The sequence below is a fragment of the Perna viridis genome, chromosome 2 (assembly GCF_037379345.1).
Source record: "Perna viridis isolate PV_CMFRI_1.1 ecotype Kerala chromosome 2, ASM3737934v1, whole genome shotgun sequence".
Taxonomy (NCBI): domain Eukaryota; kingdom Metazoa; phylum Mollusca; class Bivalvia; order Mytilida; family Mytilidae; genus Perna; species Perna viridis.
The window spans coordinates 40,424,593-40,444,305 of record NC_142446.1 but is presented as its reverse complement, the minus strand read 5'-3'; the positions used below and the strand labels follow the sequence as shown (position 1 = coordinate 40,444,305).

The 19,713-nt window shown below is 37.6% G+C and overlaps 2 protein-coding genes across 2 annotated transcripts; both read left to right on the top strand.

The window, feature by feature from the left end:
- The first annotated feature begins 10,946 nt into the window (after positions 1 to 10,946).
- Positions 10,947 to 15,382, top strand: LOC148625046 (calcium-binding protein LPS1-beta-like). The gene is made up of 3 exons (XM_088568240.1): positions 10,947 to 11,145; positions 13,768 to 13,856; positions 14,890 to 15,382. Exons 1-3 carry the CDS (start codon positions 11,011 to 11,013, stop codon positions 15,074 to 15,076), a joined length of 411 nt encoding a protein of 136 aa, XP_088424366.1. The 5' UTR covers positions 10,947 to 11,010; the 3' UTR covers positions 15,077 to 15,382.
- A 564-nt stretch (positions 15,383 to 15,946) lies between these two features.
- On the top strand, positions 15,947 to 19,443 carry LOC148625045 (calcium-binding protein LPS1-beta-like). Its single transcript, XM_088568241.1, has 3 exons — positions 15,947 to 16,540; positions 18,352 to 18,440; positions 18,972 to 19,443. Exons 1-3 carry the CDS (start codon positions 16,403 to 16,405, stop codon positions 19,153 to 19,155), a joined length of 411 nt encoding a protein of 136 aa, XP_088424367.1. The 5' UTR covers positions 15,947 to 16,402; the 3' UTR covers positions 19,156 to 19,443.
- Positions 19,444 to 19,713: the final 270 nt, after the last annotated feature.

Sequence of the window (19,713 nt, the reverse complement as noted above, 5' to 3'; positions counted from 1 at the left end):
GAGTACACGTCACTGTATGACGTTCAGCCATTGCTGTACTTATTATCCAGGAACTTATTACTCGGATATTCACAAAAACGGATCTATTCATTAATTTTTATCTTTGTTTGTTGGGGTTTAACGTCCGAGCAGCAATATTTCAGCTATATTCAGACGATGAACATGAAATTGATGATAAAATGAACATGAAATGATGATGAAATGAAAAAGGGATGGGACACAAGGATAATGGGGTCGACAAATTTTGATTGCCACTGGAAATAGGGAGAGGTGGGTAGGGTCGGGGAATTTAGCCTCCTGTGGCGGAGCCTATGGTTCCTACTCCGGGAGAATACCACAGTAGGGTTCTTTAACGTGCAAGGAAAGTGGCATCTTTCCCAACACGGTGCACCACTATGGTTTGCGGTCAGGCTTTCCGTATTATAACCTGACAACCCCAGCATGTAATACGCTAGGGGTACTCCATTCCACCACCTTGGGCACACATCACAGTTGCTCTGTGGGCAGAGCGCCCTAGCCCCCGGCTAAAGTTCTGAGTACTATTTAGTCTCCTTTTACGACAAGCTTAGCGCTGCTGCAGGCCTATTCTTTTAACATCCGGACCTGCACAGGGCACAATTTTTCAGACCTCTTCTCCTGTGAAACTACTTGACCAATATGTTTGTTTGTAGGGGTTTAACGTCCGAGCAGAAATATTTCAGCTATATCCAGACAATTATTATGAAATGGATGATAAAATGAACATGAAATGATGATGAAATGAAATGGATAATAGGGTTGATTGCCACTAGAAAAAGGGGGATGGTTAAGGTCGGGCAATTTAGCCTCCTGTGGCGCAGCGCAAAGGTTCCTACTCCTATCGAATACCACAGCAGGGTTCTTTAACGTGCGAGGAACGTGGCATCTTTCCCAACACGGTGCACCACTATGGTTTGCGGTCAGGTTTTCCGCATTATAGCCTGACAACCCCAGCATTTAACATGCCAAATGTACCCCATTCCACCACCTGGGGCACACATCCCAGTTGCTCTGTGGGCAAAGCGCCCTAGCCCCCGGCTAGGGTTCTGAGCACTATTTAGTCGCCTTTTACGACAAGCTTAGCGCTGCCGCAGGCCTGTTCTTTAAACAACCGGACCTGTACGGGGCTCGTCAATGGTTTTCTTGGTCCCATCTACTAAGAAGTATTGCCATTAACTTATCATTTTTGAACTAATTTCTTGAGTAAATGTGGTTAGGGATTGGATGGACGCGTAAGAAGGTATTATAAAATTACCGACCTCCAAGCATTGAATTTTTAAAATAGGTTAAAACAGTTCAAAAATAGAAAAAAAATAAAATAAAATAAAAACGAGATTAAAATCAAATCGATAACTGTTGTTCTATTGAGTGAGACTTTTGGATACGAGGAAAATGAAATTGGGGTACAGTATAATTCGTATAGTTAGTATAGCAAAAAATTAGCGAACACTAATCCGATTAACAATCAAGTAAAATTTAAAACAAAATTGCACCACCGGAGCATCTGGTACCGCAATGGCCCTGATTTTGGTATATAGAAGAACTAGATTGAAAGTGTAATCAAAAGAATGCAATCCAGGGACAAAGACCAGACATGGAAAACAGACATACACAACAAAGAACATAAAGTAACTAAAATCATACATACAAAGTAACAAAAGCAAATGAGCAACTCGGACTCCCCTAAAACTAAAAAAACTGGGAGCATGGACCAGGTGCACCGGTAGGGTAAGCGTCTTCTGCTTTTCTAGAAACACCCGCCGAGTTGTTCATAAAAAGTCAAGTCCAGGGTAGACAAACGAGGAAAGGAAAACTATGACTGTTGAATAAATGGTTTTCATGGTGCAGATGGATACACCATAACGATCCACGAGTTTACGATGACGACCATAAAACTTCTGTAGTGATGACTCCAATCTTGTAGCAACATAACCCTGTTCCAGAAGTGTATTTGTTAGAGTTCTAGCGCGATACAAAAAGTCTGCGTAGTTTCGGCAGCCCCGTGCAGGTCCTGGTGTTAAAAGAATAGACATGCAGCAGCGCTACGCTTGTCATAAAAGGCGACTAAATAGTGCTCAGAACCCACAGGAGGCTAAATTGCCCGACTCTACCCACCACTCCCTATTTCCAAAGGCAATCAAAATTTGTCGACCCCATTATCCTCGTGTCCCATCCCTTTTTCTCATTTCATCATTTCATGTTCATTTTATCATCCACTTCATGTTCATTGTCTGAATATAGCTGAAATATTGCTGCTCGGACGTTAAACCCGCCCCGTGCAGGTCCGGGTGTTAAAAGAATAGGCCTGCAGCAGCGCTAAGCTTGTCGTAAAAGGCGACTAAATAGTGCTCAGAACACATGCCGGGGGCTAGGGCGCTCTGCCCACAGAGCAACTGGGATGTGTGCCCCAGGTGGTGGAATGGGGTACCCCTTGCGTGTTACATGCTGGGGTTGTCAGGCTATAGTACGGAAAACCTGACCGCAAACCATAGTGGTGTACCGTGTTGGGAAAGATACCACGCTGGAGTAGGAACCATAGGGCTCCGCCACAGGAGGCTAAATTGCCCGACCCTACCCACCTCTCCCTATTTCCAAAATTTGTCGACCCCATTGTCCTTGTGTCCCATCCCTTTTTCATTTCATCATCATTTCATGTTCATTTTATCATCAATTTCATGTTCATCGTCTGAATATAGTTGAAATATTGCTGCTCGGACGTTAAACCCCAACAAACAGTTGAATATCTTGAGTCAGGTAAATTTAACAATAAAAATATCAAGAAACCATCATGTGTTTATTATGAAAGTACTGGTCATGGGAGTGATTTGGTAGATACAAGTACATGTACACATATTTCGTTCAAATCATTTAATTGTAAACTAGCAAGTAAAAAAATCCATAGAAGGTAAATAAAACTCCCTCCCTTCCCAAAACAAAACTAAACAGGTACATTGTAGTGCATTCAATGAAAGGGAAATAATCAACTTAAATATTAAAAAGGCAGGTAAAAACTGAATAGCAAAAATATGGAGGCACATAGGAACTAAAAAGTAAATAAAACTTGCGCCAAAAAGTTAAAAAACGTATTTCCAACAAAATTGAAGAAAAGCCCCACCATGCCATACAACCACCTAAACAAGTATAACACCGTACTACAAATAAAATATATTGGAGAAAAAGCACCACCACCATATCCACTTAAAAAATACAAGGTAGTATAGCAATATCTGAAAAATGCTGACCTCTTTTAATAAAACAAAAGTAGAATAACAACAACTTTTAGCTGTATCTGCTGAAATATGACAGTAAACATTATAAATCAAGATGATTCAAAGAGAAAAATGTATATAGAATCGAGCCCCTACCTTGTTTGAGTGTGTCCAATGAAGCATGTGATATAAAACGTTCTGTCCCGAGGTAAGGTAAAATTTTCCAATTTTCCAGAATGAAATTTGCGGCGTTGACAAGGGATTCAGTGGGCGGCCAAATAAGAAAATAGCGTCGGACACAAAATCCCAAAAGGGATTATATTGCCACTAGAAATAAGAAGGGATGGGTAGGGTCGGGCAATTAAGCCACCTGTGGCGGAGCCAAATAGTTTTAAACGATATCGAATACCACAGCAGGGTTTTTTAACGTGTGAGAAACATGGCATCTTCCCCAACACGTTGCACTACTATGGTTTGCGGTCAGGTTTACCGTATTATAGCATGGCAACCCCCACCATGTAACACGCAAGGGGCACACAACCCAGTTGCTTTGAGGGCAGAGCGCCCTAGCCCCCGGCTATGGTTCTGAGCACTATTTATTCGCCTTTTACAAGCTTAGCGCTGCAGCATGCCTATTCTTTTGACACCCGGACCTGCAGGGGCCGAAAACTTGATTTACTTACAGGAAATAAAACAACATGCTATATGATTCAGAAATGTATTGATCTGTGATTTCAACGCCTTCACATGCATATGGCTGTGTGATTAAACACTAATTGAGAAAATACCGTAGTGGGTCCTAAATGACTTGTTCTGACAACACTGTAGCTTAAGTTCGGTAGGTTGTCAATACGGTAAGATGTGGAATCTTGGTACCACTGACGTAACGTCCAAGTTAACGATTTTGTTAGAGTTTTTTCTTAAACTGACGTACATCTAATTGTGTGTAAGGTTAATGGTATTTTTTTAAACAAGTTTAAAACCTAAACCAAAACAAAACAACAACTTCAAATCACATTATACTTAAACTGCACAAATACACAAAGCCTAAATCATCGAACATAATCACATTAACTATTGATTGACGGGTGTGGTCATAAAGCTTAACATCAAGTCCGTCACTGCTACAGTTCTCAATATCGTCGTCATCGCAAATATAGACAACAGAGGCTGCTGGAATCAATGCCAATTGACGGCGAATTAAAGAAAACATTAATGGATTGTCGTTCATATATTGAAAATAGTATTCTTCTATCACACGGGATCCCGAGTTGAATCGAACGCCCCATCATGTTCTAACACAAAAGTTTCGGATTTTGCTTTTACAAGGTAAAAATCGCACTCTTCGTCATCACATAAAACAGCAAATATTGCCTTTTTACTAACGGGATCCGGTAATTGTAAACTTTCGTCTTCTGTGTCATCTGTATTTGAGTTTATCGCGTTTAAATTTGACGTTTCGGGTATAAGTTTACAAATTTCTCTATGAATTTGAGTTTTTCACACTGTATTTAAATCTAAAAGGCACGGCTCGCAAGTGTAACACGACAAAGATCTGATTGAAATGTTGCCTTTTTGAAGTGCGTCGGCTTGATATAGATATACCTAATCACTGGAATTGGTTAATAAAGCCGTGGTTCGTTTTGCGGTATAGTTTCTATAAATTTAAAGATCCTCCGCTTACAGCCTTCAGTTTTTGGTTGAATAAGATTTTCGCTAGAAAAGTCAAAGGAATCTGCCGCTGATCGGATGGACGCTTTCCCTATAACCACAACTAAATCGGCTTGGTTTTTCGAAATCCCACCGACAGCATTCTGCAGCCCCTTTGCGTGGGCTGTTTCAAAAAAGTTTCTCACAATCTTCCTGTAACCTCATTCCCGGAACGAATTTGATAAATTTCCAAGACAGTGACGAATCTTATAATGACTGGAGCATCCATCACAGAACTCATGCATTGCATCAACATGACATGAAATCGATCTTGGATATTCAGAAATTTGGTTTTGTACATAATGTGTAAAATGATGATCGTGTTTTTCACCGTTGGAAATCACAATATAATGTTCGGTAACAATATGGGGATCATCATTCGTACTGTGCACGCCGTCCACGTTCAGTACAGCATGTCTATAAGTCAGTGTGACGTGTATCGAAAATTCTTGTTTCTGGCAGTATTCTGATTGAAATATCTGTTTGTTCTTTGCACCTATAGTTTTCTGAAAAGTCGTGTACCTTTATACAATGTTTTAGTGGTAAGTCTTTAACTAATGACTTTAACTGTGTATTCTGCCACTTAGCTTTATACATATGGGACGGGATTTATCTAGTTGCTTTGAAAAATAAGCCATCATTTCTCCTAGTTTGCTTTTTTCCGAACTAGCGTCAATTTTATTCTTTAACCCTGATTTTGTTTTGATATCTAAGTATTCGAAAAAACTGCGTTCACATCCACTGTGCTGATACTAGTTTCGACAGGAACAGTAGAAAACTTCGACAGACCACAGTCGATACAATCTCTACAGCCCAATGTAAAAAATAGGCCTGTAGCAGCGGTAAGGTTGTCGTAAAAGGCGACTAAATAGTGTTCAGAACCCTAGCCACGGCGCTCTGCCCACAGAGCAACTGGGTTGTTTGCCCTAGGTGGTGGAATGGGGTACCCCTGGCGTGTTACCTGCTGGGATTGTCAGGCTAGAATACGGAAAACCTGACCGCAAATCATAGTGGTTCACCATGTTGGGAAGCCCCGTGCAGGTCCGAGAGTCAAAAGAATAGACCTGCAGCAGCGCCAAGCTTGTCGTAAAAGGCGACCAAATAGTGCTCAGAAACCTAGCCGGGGGCTAGGAGCTTTGCCCACAGAGCAACTGGGATGTGTGTCCCAGGTGGTGGAATGGGGTACCCTTGACGTGTTACATGCTGGGGTTGTCAGGCTATAATACGGAAAACCTGACCGCAAACCATAGTGGTGCACCATGTTGGGAAAGATGCCACGTTCCTCGCACGTTAAAGAACCCTGCTGTGGTATTCGATAGGAGTAGGAACCTTTGCGCTCCGCCACAGGAGGCTAAATTGCCCGACCCTACCCATTCCCCCTTTTATCTTGTGGCAATCAAAATCTGTTGACCCTATTATCCTTGTGTCCCATCCTTTTTTTCATTTCATGTTCCTTTTATCATCCATTTCATGTTTATCGTCTGAATATAGCTGAAATTGCTGCTCGGACGTTAAACCCCAACAAATAAACAAACAAACGTGTTGGGAAAGATGCCTCGTTCTCGCTCGTTAAAGAACCCTGTTGTGGTATTCGATCGGAGTAGGAACCATAGGGCTCCGCCACAGGATGCTAAATTACCCGACCCTACCCACCTCTCCCTATTTCCAGTGGCAATCACAATTTCTCGACCCCATTGTCCTTGTGTCCCATCCCATTTTCATTTCATCATCTTTTCATGTTCATTTTTTTTTTATCATTTTCATGTTCATCGTCTAAATATAGCTGAAATATTGCTGCTCGGACGTTAAACACCAACAAACAAACAAACAAACAAAATTTTTCTGCGGTTTTCCATCACATATTTTAACATGTACTTAATTTTTAAACGATAGCGACAGCAACATGTAATGCGATCTTTTTTTATTAGCAGATCGAACAAAGAACTCCTCTCAAACACGCGTTGTGATGTTTTAATGTTTGGAAAGGAATGTTTCAAGTCCTGAAACACTTCAATTTGAGCTCTTTTCAAGAATTTGCACTGGGTGTGATGAGTACTTTTTAGGGCCTATGCGAACTCTTTACATAGTTTTTGTTTCCGTTGGAATGCCAATTTTCTGGAGAACACCAAAAGTTACACATGATTTTTTGTCGTCATCATTCAATGCATCACACCTTGTCTCACATGAAGTGTCTGTATATGCTGCACTCTAAGAGTGAAATATCTTTCTGAATGTAGTTGCCCTTGATATTCTGTTCTGAGACAATATTTTAGCCACTTGCCGATGCTGTAACTAAATTAACCGCTCCCGCGCTTCATCCGACCATCGGTATTTAGCCTTCTTATATTTCCTTCATATTTTCAACTATGGTTGACGCTAATTGATCTTGAGGTGTCGATATTATATTTTTATCTTTTTTTTTAGAATTTTAACAGTTGGTGATTTGTCTTCAGATACACAGCGAGAGTTGACGCACGCTTATTTGGTGTTTGTGGTAAACACGATTTATGTTTCTTCAAAAGCCTATATTTTGACATTCGATTTGGAAATTCAAAATTGTTTTTAGTGGCATCGTTATCACAAACTTCTGTTGCAGTTAATTTCATTTTATTCTCACTTTTTAGCCCTTTCCTCTTCAGTACATTAAGTTTCGCTTCTCCCAATTATGTTGTCTTTTTGTTTTCTATTTTTTTTTTCGCTTCGGTTTCTCTTTGTTACCATTTCCGCAACGCTGCATTTGATACTTCTTTTTGATTGCATGTACATTGGTCTGAAAAAAAAAATGCCTACGCGTATTCTTTGTATTTTTTTTGTTATCTAATTTTATTGTGAAAAATATCAGCTCCTATGGTACATAAAAGTTTGGTATTGACGCCATGTGATGCATGTCATAAACGCATCAAATTTACTTTCATTTCTTATTTAGAATAAGATGCACACCACATAACCTGTCTTGATTTTTCATTTGAGTGTTGCACTTCTGAGATAAAATTTATATATATTGTTCCTGAAATTAGCACTATGCAAGAGTTATCGTTCTTGATTTGCTTTGCATGAGTAATAAATGTATGATTTTGTAAAAAGTACAGATATGAATACAAAAAGACTGTTCCCTAATAATATAGCACCTGATGATCGACAAAAAAACATCGTTTGTTCCGTGGGGTTTTCTACACTATGAATCACCTGTACCATACCCAGTGTTTGAATTTTATACATACTCGTACTTAATAATATGCGAAGTAGCATGAATGTTGTGTGCGTTTAAAACATAAAACTACATGTATACATAGACTTTTTGCAATGTTAAAATTCGTTTAAAGTCACATTCTATACAAAGACTTTGCTTTTTGTTTCTTATGACAGACATTTGAGGACGACATAGAGAAATTCGAAACATTTCCTCAATTTACACCTATCTATCAAAATATTGCTGCTCGGGCGTTAAACCCCAACAATCAATCAATCCATGGAAATGCACATCTTGAACGTCTATCACTTTTGTAAAAAATAACGTGCTTTTACAATCGACAGTGGGGAAATAGTGAATGCGATCAAATCAAAAGCGAATTTGTGCATTTTCAACAAAGTGTGACATTTTACTGCGAAATCTTGAAAAACGGAAGTAATTCGTTGTTATGAGAGAAAACACATTTTACTACTAAAAAAATCTCGGCGAAATGAACAAAACAAGTATGAGCATTTTTCAAAATATCTTACATTGGTAACTAGACCAAAAATACAGTCGAAATTCGCATTATAGCTTCCGAATACCGAAAAACCGCGACATTTTAAAAATGTGATACAATGCTTCATAAGCTAAAAACGGGATATTGCGAAATAAAAAATACATGATGCATTCACCCTTTTTTCATGCTGCAAGGCAAATTATAATGGAACATAGATATGGAAGAGTATTTGTTCCGGAAGTAATAAATTATTAAAATGGGGGTAAGATTTGGTTGTTATTTGACTTCTTGAAACTTTGCAACAACATTTTGTGACATTTTCGGTCGATCTTTGAATTACGTGATAGGCATTAACAAATAAGGGCTTTTGTATTTGAGTGCCCTTAACTATGTAGAATTTTAGTTAAAATAGCAATGATTGCAGAATCTAATTACATGATGTTATATCTTAGCGCGTTTTTTTATACTTTCGTCTACTCGGTACAATTATTATGCATTTGTAGGCGTTTACAGGCTTTTGTGGTGTCTTCGGTTGATGATTCACCAAAGTAGGCTATTGGCGTCATGTTTTTCATTACGTAACAATAAGTGGTGTTCTTATGACGTAATTTTTCAAATCTTGTAATTTTCGTGCTTTTCACTTTTTGGGGGGGATATCGAAATTGAAAACCCAGTCAATGTCCATGTTACGAGTCTTCATTGTCAAAGTGCCGTTTAAGCGTTTTTGTAGTTTACTATTGAAAAAAAATCCATCTACAGAATTCACTTCTTAATTTGATAAGTAACAGTTCATGTTTTATGATAATATGGAAAAATGATAAACGTATGTGCATTCTTGTCCGCGAGTGTGAAGGTGTGGTACCAACATCTTGCGCGACGCCAACCGAAGATATCTTGTCTCATCTGCGATATAGAAACTGCGTATCGGCAAATCAAATTGTTTTCATGACCGTTAAACTTCTAAAGTGGTGATATTCCTACATTGTATAAGAAGTCATTTTGATATAATCCATCCATGCTCGCCCGTGCAGGTCCGGGTGTCAAATAAATAGGCCCGCAGCAGCACTAAGCTTGTCGTAAAAGGCGACTAAATAATGCTCAGAAACCTAGCCGGGGGCTAGGCGCTTTGCCTACAGAGCAACTGGAATGGGGTACCCCTGGCATGCTACATGCTGGGGTTGTCAGGCTATAATACGGAAAACCTAACCGCAAACCATAATGGTGCACCGTGTTGGGAAAGATGCCACGTTCCTCGCACGTTAAAGAACCCTGCTGTGGTATTCAATAGGAGTAGGAACCTTTACGCTCCGCCACAGGAGGCCAAATTGCCCGACCCTACCCATTCCCCCTATTTCTACTGGCAATCAAAATTTGTCGACCCTATTATCCTTTCGTCCCATCCCTTGTTTCATTTCATCATCATCCATGTTCATTTATCATCCATTTCATGTTCATCGCCTGAATATAGCTGAAATATTGTTGCTCGGGCGTTAAACCCCAACAATCAATCAATCCATTCATGCTCTACAGAGAAGTCATTTTGTAGATCACAGGCGCGACAGTAAGAATCAACTGTAAAATAATACATTTATATGTTCATGTATGATTAAAATGTTTTATTCTTTATTATACACATATAAGTTTTCGACAATTGATTGAACTAACCCTGGTTTCTACTTAATTTTTACTATGCAATGTTACCTTTCCTCGTTTGTCTACCTCGGACTTGACTTTTTATAAGCAACTCGGCGGGTGTTTCTAGAAAAGCAGAGGACGCTTACCCTACCGGTGCACCTAGTCCATGCTCCCAGTTTTTAGTGGAGTCCGAGTTGCTCATTTGCTTTTGTTACTTTGTATGTATGATTTTAGTTACTTTATGTTCTTTGTTGTGTATGTCTTGTTTTCCATGTCTGGTCTTTGTCCCCGGATTACATTCTTTTGATTACCGCTATAACCTTGGTTCCCTTGATTATTCTTTAAAACCCCAAAAGTGTAACCAATCCTTTTTATCGTAATATTTCAAACAATGATCTGGTTGGATTTTTTTTTCTTGGTGATCGAATAATGTTTAATACCAAAAAGGTTCATAATCAAAATAAGTAGAGTTGTTGTATATGCTTACTTAAACGCCCCGTCTGAAATTAGCAGTATTAGTAAATAATGTCAACGTGTGATGACAAATTACACAAGTTATGCGTCGCGACACGTTGCAAGGTAGATCGGTAAATCACAAACATCAAAAATATTCTTTACCTTTTTCATATGTAGTCCTGCGTGGCGTGGGAAGAGAATTTAAATAAACCTAAAGTACCAGGTACGCGATTTATTTTACCAATAAGTTAAGTTTTGTTGAGGTTGTGTAGAAAGCAAACTATTTCGACATCATGTCTCACAATAAAGATGAAATGGTTCAACTTTTCAAAGATTTGGATAAAGATGGTGGAGGAGTATCGATTCAAGAACTTCAAAGAGGAATAAAGGAGATATTTTGCCAGGATTTGAATAACCAATGTATTGTTGTGAGTGAAAAATCTAATTTTACTAGTAAATTTATAGAATTGCATTGACCATCTGCATCACTTGTCATGTTTTTTTTCTTTCGCGTTACTGTTATAACAATTTATAAATATCGTGAGGTCTTATCTTTTTAAAAGTCGGATAATGCGAGAGCTTAATTGATAGTTGGGAACAATATAAATTGCTTCCGTCGGTCTGTCAACCGTTTTCAACGTTTGAATTTTACTATTTGTAGCCCCGTGCAGGTCTGGGTGTCAAAAGAATAGGCCTGCAGCAGCGCTAAGCTTGTCGTAAAAGGCGACTAAATAGTGCTCAGAAACCTAGCCGGGGGTTAGGCGCTCTGCCCACAGAGCAACTGGGATGTGTGTCCCAGGTGGTGGAATGGGGTACCCCTGGCATGTTACATGCGGGGGTTGTCAGGCTATAATACGGAAAACCTGACCGCAAACCATAGTGGTGCACCGTGTTGGGAAAGATGCCACGTTCCTCGCACGTTAAAGAACCCTGCTGTGGTATTCGATAGGAATTGCCGACCTTACACATCGCTTCTTTTTGTAGTGGCAATCAAAATTTGTCGACCCTGTTGTCCTTGTGACCCATCCTTTTTTTTTATCATTTCATGTTCATTGTCTGAATATAGCTGAAATATTGCTGCTCGGACGTTAAACCCCAACAAACAAACAAACAAAAACTATTTGTAAGAGAGCTGTATTGCGGTACACATCCATCTGTCTGTCATGTGGCACCATAACTTGATTGCCTTTTATCACAATAAGATGTTTCGTTTTTTAGCTTAAACTTTACACTCGTTTTTGATTTAAAAAAAATGCTACGTTACGATTCACGGGTCGATCAGTTTGCTTCCAGTTTGGCGTATCGAAGCGATTCGGTACTATTTATTTTAATGATGTCTACTAAATTTGAGTTACGACCATGTCTGATATCATTAATTATATATTTTCAAACTAGGGGCCCCGTGCAGGTCCGGGTGTCAAAAGAATAGGCCTGCAGCAGCGCTAAGCTTGTCGTAAAAGGTGACTAAATAGCGCTCAGAAACTTAGCCGGGGGCTAGGCGCTCTGCCCACAGAGCAACTGGGATGTGTGTCCCAGGTAGTGGAATGGGGTACCCCTGGCATGCTACATGCTGGGGTTGTCAGGCTATAATACGGAAAACCTGACCGCAAACCATAGTGAAGCACCGTGTTGAGATAGATGCCACGTTCCTCGCACGTTAAAGAACCCTGCTGTGGTATTCAATAGGAGTAGGAACTTTTGCGCTCCGCCACAGGAGGCTAAATTGACCGACCCTACTCATCCATCCTTTTCATCTTGTGGCAATCAAAATTTGTCGACCCTATTATCCTTGTGTCCCATCCCGTTTTTTATTTCATGTTCATCGTCTGAATATAGCTAAAATATTGCTGCTACGACTTAAAATCCCAACAATCAATGAACCAATCAAACAAGGTCTGTCTTACCTGTAACTTGAGATAACGACAATACCTTGTCGAGTTATTGTTTTATGCGTACTGATATTGTGTTATTTAATCGAGGGGAGAATCTTTTGATTTTTATGTAACTGTAAATGTCACTACCCAAGCTCGTTTCATTTGCATGATTTCTATCTATATGACCAGCATCTTTCTTAGATCAATTCATTTCTGTAGCAGTTTGCCAAAATACAACACCAAAATCTAACTCTAAATGATAAAAGTTTTCTCGTTCACACGATTTCAAACGCAAAGCTGTGATAACTGTGAGGCTAAGGTGTTTCATATCGGTCGCCTGGGCAACAAAACTAACGAATACTTTGATAATTGCAGTCGCATACTTTGATAATTGTTGTTTACTAGTTCAGTCAGTGACATGTTACGAAAATCTTATTCTCATCGCGCTGTGGACTTTTGAATACTGGTGTCTGAAAAAGTAAAAGCACAGTTGTTGCAAATACAACAATTCAACCCAAATAACGAGAGAACAATTTGTACCAATATTACCGATATAGAACCCCATTTAATACGGATTTCTGTTGCAGAAAAAAAAAGCGCATATCAAGTCTTATAAAAGTTTAAGTTAATTGAGTTACATATTCTGTGTAACCGACTTGCTGTTCACTTACTTGCTTGGAGTGTTGTCTTTCTTTCAAATTACCGGCACTAAAATACGGTGCTAATATGAAAAATTCATTAGAAAAATGTATAAACAGAACAATAAAACATTGAATGTAATTCAAAAATTTAAATCGTGACCAAAATAAAATTATCTAATACAGTTGAAAGGTTTCAGTTATGAAAAAGCGACAACCCAAATAAGAAAGGTAAATGAAAGACGATAATATTCACTAAGTTCCTTTTTGAAATTAAATGATTTAAATATATTTGAAAACGAATACACGTATCCATATGACTCATGCATCGGTATAAAAGTTCAGTAAAGGATAAATACATATACTGTCGTTTGCAGCATGAACATTTAGCACATCGGTATGTTGCTAAGCAACGGTGTATACTGGCAATCATTTTTGACAATGTGGACCTTTTCATAAAACAGAGCAATTTGTTAGTGATAACATATCCTACATTTTAAAATATTCGTTTTAAATGCATGTATACATTTTTTTTCAGAATATGATGATGGGTTTTGATGCAGATGGTGACAAAATGATCTCAGAAGATGAATTCATTTCTCAAATGTGTGACAAGCTAGACCGCAAGTAAGTATATGAACAAAAGAAGTGTGTAATGTATGGTGTACGGCTTGGTATTTATCAAATTAGTACCGTTCTATAAGAACACAAATGATACACTATTAAAAAGTAGTCACAAGAAAACTATTGATCAAACTTTACGACAAACGTGGAGACTTCATTCAGAATTGTCAATGTTCCTTTCATCTGTGGCAACACCCTTCAACACCTGCGTATGGAGTTTTCATATCACACTCATACGTTATGCCAGAGCTTGTCGTAACTACGCAGACTTGTTTGTATCCGCGCTCGACTTCTTAAAATTAGGCTCCTGGAACAGGGTTATGTTGCTACATGATCGAAGTCATCACTACAGATCTTATTGTCGTCATCATGAACTTGTGGATCGTTACGGTGTATCCATCTGCACCATTAAAACTGATTTGTTCATCGTGTCATAGTTTCCTTTAATCTTTCGACTATCCCGGACGTGACTTTTTATAAGCAACTCTGCGGATGTTTCTAGAAAAGCAGAGGACGTTTACCCTACCGGTGCACCTGGTCCATGCTCCCAGTTTTTAGTGGAGTCTGAGTTGCTCATTTACTTTCGTTACTTTGTATGTATTATTTTAGTTACTTTATGTTCTTTGTTGTGTTTGTCTGTCTTCCATGTCTAGTTTTTGTTCCTGGATTACATTCTTTTGATTTTATCATCCTCCAATGTTTCTGCGAGGATATACATGTCGCTAGTGTCCTTCCGTCATTCTGCCTCATTTATTTTTTTCATATATTATTTTCAAGTAATAGTGCAACTAACGGGTACTTTTTTACACGTCGAAGGATTGTTCTTTGTGTTACAATACGTTTTAGCTCTTTAAAACTAAGTCAAACTTGTACTACATGTAATCTTAATATACGTAAACAGAAACAAATGTAATTATTTTGTCTGTAACATATAGGTTCAGGTGATGTAAACATATGGTTATTACCGTGGTCTTGTTACATGCCTACACATTTCGTGGTACATATCTACATACTTCATACCTACCGTTTCTTTCAGAGTTACATTTTCTAAGAGATTCAAAGAATACGATGCTGATGGGAACGGAAACCTATCAAGGGACGAAATAAAACGACTTCTTGATGGTTTGACCAATGAAGATGTTGCTGAACAGATGATAAACGATTGTGATCAAGACTCTGATGGCAAAATCACTTTGGAAGAATTCCTCAGAGTTATGCAGTAGGAGTCTAGCAATGAACTGACATTAGTACTGAAGTATTCCCAAGCATAATGACATGCTCCTAATCCCGTTAGTTTGATTTCTTTTTTTAGCAAAGAATCAAACACAAGCAAAACACAGGACTACCAATAATTTCCTAGGTTTTGGATGCATAATTGCACAAATCATGTTTATGTACCGTGTGTAGCAAATATGAACCTGGCAACAATCATGTTTTAAATGCAATTTGTCAATATTTCCTTGTCATGGGATATTTTATTATATTTATATGTAGCAATATTTTATATTAAAATTTACGATATAAATCTACGGTAGTGTTTTAGCGTTTCCTATAGAAAATGTTCAATCTTTTCCAATTTTAATGATGCACTGTCCATTATGCCAATTGAAAAAAAATAATTTGAAGGATACTTTGAATCTAAAATGCATGTACATGTAGGTTCATACTACATGTAATAGTTATGTAAGAAATACTAACGTTGCATCTTTATAACAGACTTCCTAATAAAAGTACTACCGATCGTTTGGTAGCAGTTGAAATAAAGGTGGTTTGAATTGTCAGGTAATGTCATTTACAATAAGTAAATTCGTAAAGGTCAACATTCGAATGAAACAGTTCACAGGCTGTTTTTTTTTGTTGAACTATGCAAAGTCACACGAAACTGTACACAGTCTTTAAGAATTGTATAACTTTTTCTTTACGAAAAGAACACATCAAATTGATAATGCCTACAGTAAAAAGTGGTAATTACGACAAGACCTTCATGAGTTGTTATGAATCAATATATTTTATACAAGTTAATCATTCCCTAAAGGCAAAATTCTGTCTGCATTGTAAATGATGTATACATTTTAACAATTATATAGTTATAATGCAAATGCCAAATATTATAAGGCAAACTGGGGAGATAATGTGTTTAAAAAAAACGCCAACACCCATATAGATGATGCACCTTCGATGAGCAAGTTCGACATTTAAATGGTCATTTATTCCTTTTTATATTGAAAGATACGGTCAAACTTCTGATGGGTCATATTGTATAATTATTAATAGCGACAAAATATGTATCCCCTGGCCACCTTGTGGTAGTTTAATGAATGAATCAACCAGTCATATGCATACTACGCATAGTAGGTAGTAAAGGGATTGTGAAAATATTTATGTTAATTCGACCATATATTTTACCCCTGGCCTTATAAGCCTTTACCTGTCTCAGTCATTCAAAATCAGTAATAAATACAGCTTAACCGGTTGTGTTCGCCATTCAGTCACAAAAATAGACCACTGTTCACTTCGTTCTTTGTTTTGGATTATTTTCTGCAGCTGAAATGTCTCACAGTGTTGAAGCCATGAGCGCTCTGTATGATGAATACGACAAAAATGGAGATGGAAAAGTATCTGTTCAGGAGCTAAAACGCGGAATTCAAGATAAATTTTGTGCAGATATTGATGACAAAAAAGTGGTGGTAAGATTGTTTTTCACAATTTTCAACAATTAGAGGTACGCTAGATCGAATTAGTACTGTAACTCTTACTGAATTTGAAACTGGCACCCACCCCTCAAAAACAGTTTAGAAAATCATCATGGAAATGACGAAAATGTTTTTCAAATTTCAACGGATCTTGAACTTTTTTATCATATGATAATCTTTGCACTTCGTACAATCTAAACTTTTTGAAATGTTTTGCTTTCTATTTTGTAAAAGTTAATCTAATTCAATGAATTCCATTAACTGGCAGTTTCCAAAGGATTTACAGTTTATGTTACATTTATGACTTAAACAACCACTGTAGGGAGGGCGATTTTATATTTATAGTTTTATCTTTGTTTATAAAGCCATGAAATTGTAAATTTTAACCATACCATAAATTTAATATACATGTAGATTTTTGTTTGTTTGTTTGTTGGGGTTTAACGTCCGAGCAGCAATATTTCAGCTATATTCAGACAATGAACATGAAATGAAAAAAAAGGATGGGTCACAAGGATAATAGGGTCGACAAATTTTGATTGCCACTGGAAAAAGGGGGGATGGGTAAGATCGGGCAATTTAGCCTCCTGTGGCGGAGCGCAAAGGTTCCTACTCCTATCGAATACCACAGCAGGGTTCTTTACCGTGCGAGGAACGTGGCATCTTTCCCAACACGGTGCACCACTATGGTTTGCGGTCAGGTTTTCCGTATTATAGCCTGAAAACCCCAGCATGTAACACGCCAGGGGTACCCCATTCCACCACCTGGGGCACACATCCCAGTTGCTCTGTGGGCAGAGTGCCTAGCCCCCGGCTAGGTTTCTGAGCACTATTTAGTCGCCGTATACGACAAGCTTAGCGCTGCTGCAGGCCTATTCTTTTATCACCCGGACCTGCACGGGGGATAAACATTAATAGTAAATAGAACGCCTTCATTACATGATCCTTGCATAACTGCTAAAATCTTAAAAACCCGTTGAAGAATCTAGGTACATGTACCAGATAAACCTTTATATTATGCAACAAACTTTAAATATACACCCTGGGAAGATTAAGCGAAGATACATTTTCCCTGTGGTCATTGTGTTAACCTTCACTGAAGCGACTAATTACACCTCTTTAAAACTGATTTCGTATGCTAGTTAGGAACTTTAGGTTTAGTCATTATCATCTGACTACTTGTTAAAATAGGGATAATTGATGAATACATCATTTTAATGCACTCGTGAAGTACAGCTTATATTACCATTTACTATTTTACCATAAATGATAAAGGTCTACGCTTACAGACAATATAAAAAAGACCACTGGATCATGGTTTATGAATACATCACATTTTAGTATTAGCTAAACTAAACTAACCGGAAGTTGATTTAAGGGTGTGTTTGATTTTTTCCCGACGCAGTCGGTATATTTTCGCTTTTTACCCTTTGACCTTAAGGACGCTCTTCTATGGAAACGCAAGTCACCTGATTGCATTTCTGTTTCCCGATTTGCCACAAATGGCGCTTAAAAAACACGGTATATCGAAAACTTGAAATAGCGTTAAAAAACCGTATCGAAAATTTGAATTGCGTGCCATGTGTTGTTTTCTTGAAAGAAATGTAGAAACTTAGAAGTAAAATTTTACTGTGTCGGCGTTCTTTTTTTTAAAGATAGTACTTGTTTTAACTCTGGGTTGTTCTATATTGCGCTAAAATGATTATTGTAGTATCTTTTCACACTTATCTTTGATAAACCCCGTCCAGTTCATATGTACAATTTTGTGTATGATACGCATATATATTTTATTTGATCGATTTCAGGCCATATTTATGGGTTTAGATATGGATGGTGACAAGTGTGTCAGCAAGGACGAATTCCTCGATCAGATGTGTAACAGAATTAATAGAAGGTAATAACCTCCAAAAGTAAAACTTGTGTTATCCAACTCTCTGTTATTTCGAAATCCAATATAATTGCGCATTTTTTTCTTTTCCCAATCTCCTCTGTAGACCGTGGTCGATTCCTGGTTTACTACGTATTACTCGCCTTGTTTTTCCCCAAATTCGATTCTACCCTGTTTTTAAATCTATGTATTCAAACTAGAACAGTTATCTATGAAGAATTGGTGAACTTCCTTAACATTTATGTCAAATTCTAATTGAATTTTGGTCACTTTTCGGTACCACATTTTACAAAGCGCAAACCATTGTGTATAGAAAAAAAGTATTTTTCTGAAAGTATTTTACTTGTACATGTACATTCGAAACTTAGTGGAGGCTCATACTCTGTAGTTGTTTGTGGTGTGAAAAATGTTTTCGTGTAGTGTACTTGTATGTTCGTGTAAATTAGTTATCAACTGAAACACCAGGAGTCTTTTAATATGATCGATTTTCTCTAATATGTAACTCTCTCTTTTCACCGAAGTATATGACTATTGTAGGGTAGGATTCACAAACCAGTTCAACCAGCTTGATGCTGATAAAAGTGGTTATCTCACACCCGAGGAAGTCAAACCACTTCTACAAGGACAATATAATGATGACCAAATTAATGAAATGTTTAAGCAATGTGACGCAAACAGTGACGGCAAAATTGGCTGCGAAGAATTCCTCAAACTTATGTAAACTATCGCAATTTTTGTTCACAGTGTATTTTTTTTTTATATTTACACAAGTTATATTGTTTTAAATGTTTACTTTATATACACGTGATGTAATCGTTGATTTTTCCTTTGGTTCTAGCATTAGTTAAATTGTAGAAGCTTTTTTTTCAAATTTTACCTCAAAATCTGAATTTCTTTATCAAAACTTGCCATTTTTCTATCAATGCATTTTGTCCTCCTATTCTGGTTGTTTTATATGAACATGTTTGTAACTGTTTTAAAATAATAAAGATTGAATAGCAAAAAAAAAAAAAACGAAGTTGTTTTATTGAATTATAATGTACACAGGCATTTCATGTAAAGCCGCACGTACTGTTTCGTTACGAGGTTGTCTATTTTATGCACTTAGAAACAAGCAATATTAAGTTCTTAAAGTTCATTGAATTGTAATGCCCCAAATAGAGATGCTATTTTTCTCGTGGATTTCATTGTCAACTTTTCTTGTTTTCTTAATAATAGTTAATAATGCATATGGATGTCCAAGTCAATTTCACAAATTGTGTAAATTTGAAACTAAGTG

Excerpts from the sequence above, each read along its gene's own strand:
- LOC148625046 (XM_088568240.1), top strand. The coding sequence starts at position 11,011 with ATGTCTCACAATAAAGATGAAATGGTTCAACTTTTCAAAGATTTGGAT. Across the intron at positions 11,146-13,767 it reads TGAATAACCAATGTATTGTT|AATATGATGATGGGTTTTGA; the intron begins GTGAGTGAAAAA and ends ATTTTTTTTCAG. Across the intron at positions 13,857-14,889 it reads TGTGACAAGCTAGACCGCAA|AGTTACATTTTCTAAGAGAT; the intron begins GTAAGTATATGA and ends CGTTTCTTTCAG.
- LOC148625045 (XM_088568241.1), top strand. The coding sequence starts at position 16,403 with ATGTCTCACAGTGTTGAAGCCATGAGCGCTCTGTATGATGAATACGAC. Across the intron at positions 16,541-18,351 it reads TTGATGACAAAAAAGTGGTG|GCCATATTTATGGGTTTAGA; the intron begins GTAAGATTGTTT and ends GATCGATTTCAG. Across the intron at positions 18,441-18,971 it reads TGTAACAGAATTAATAGAAG|GGTAGGATTCACAAACCAGT; the intron begins GTAATAACCTCC and ends TGACTATTGTAG.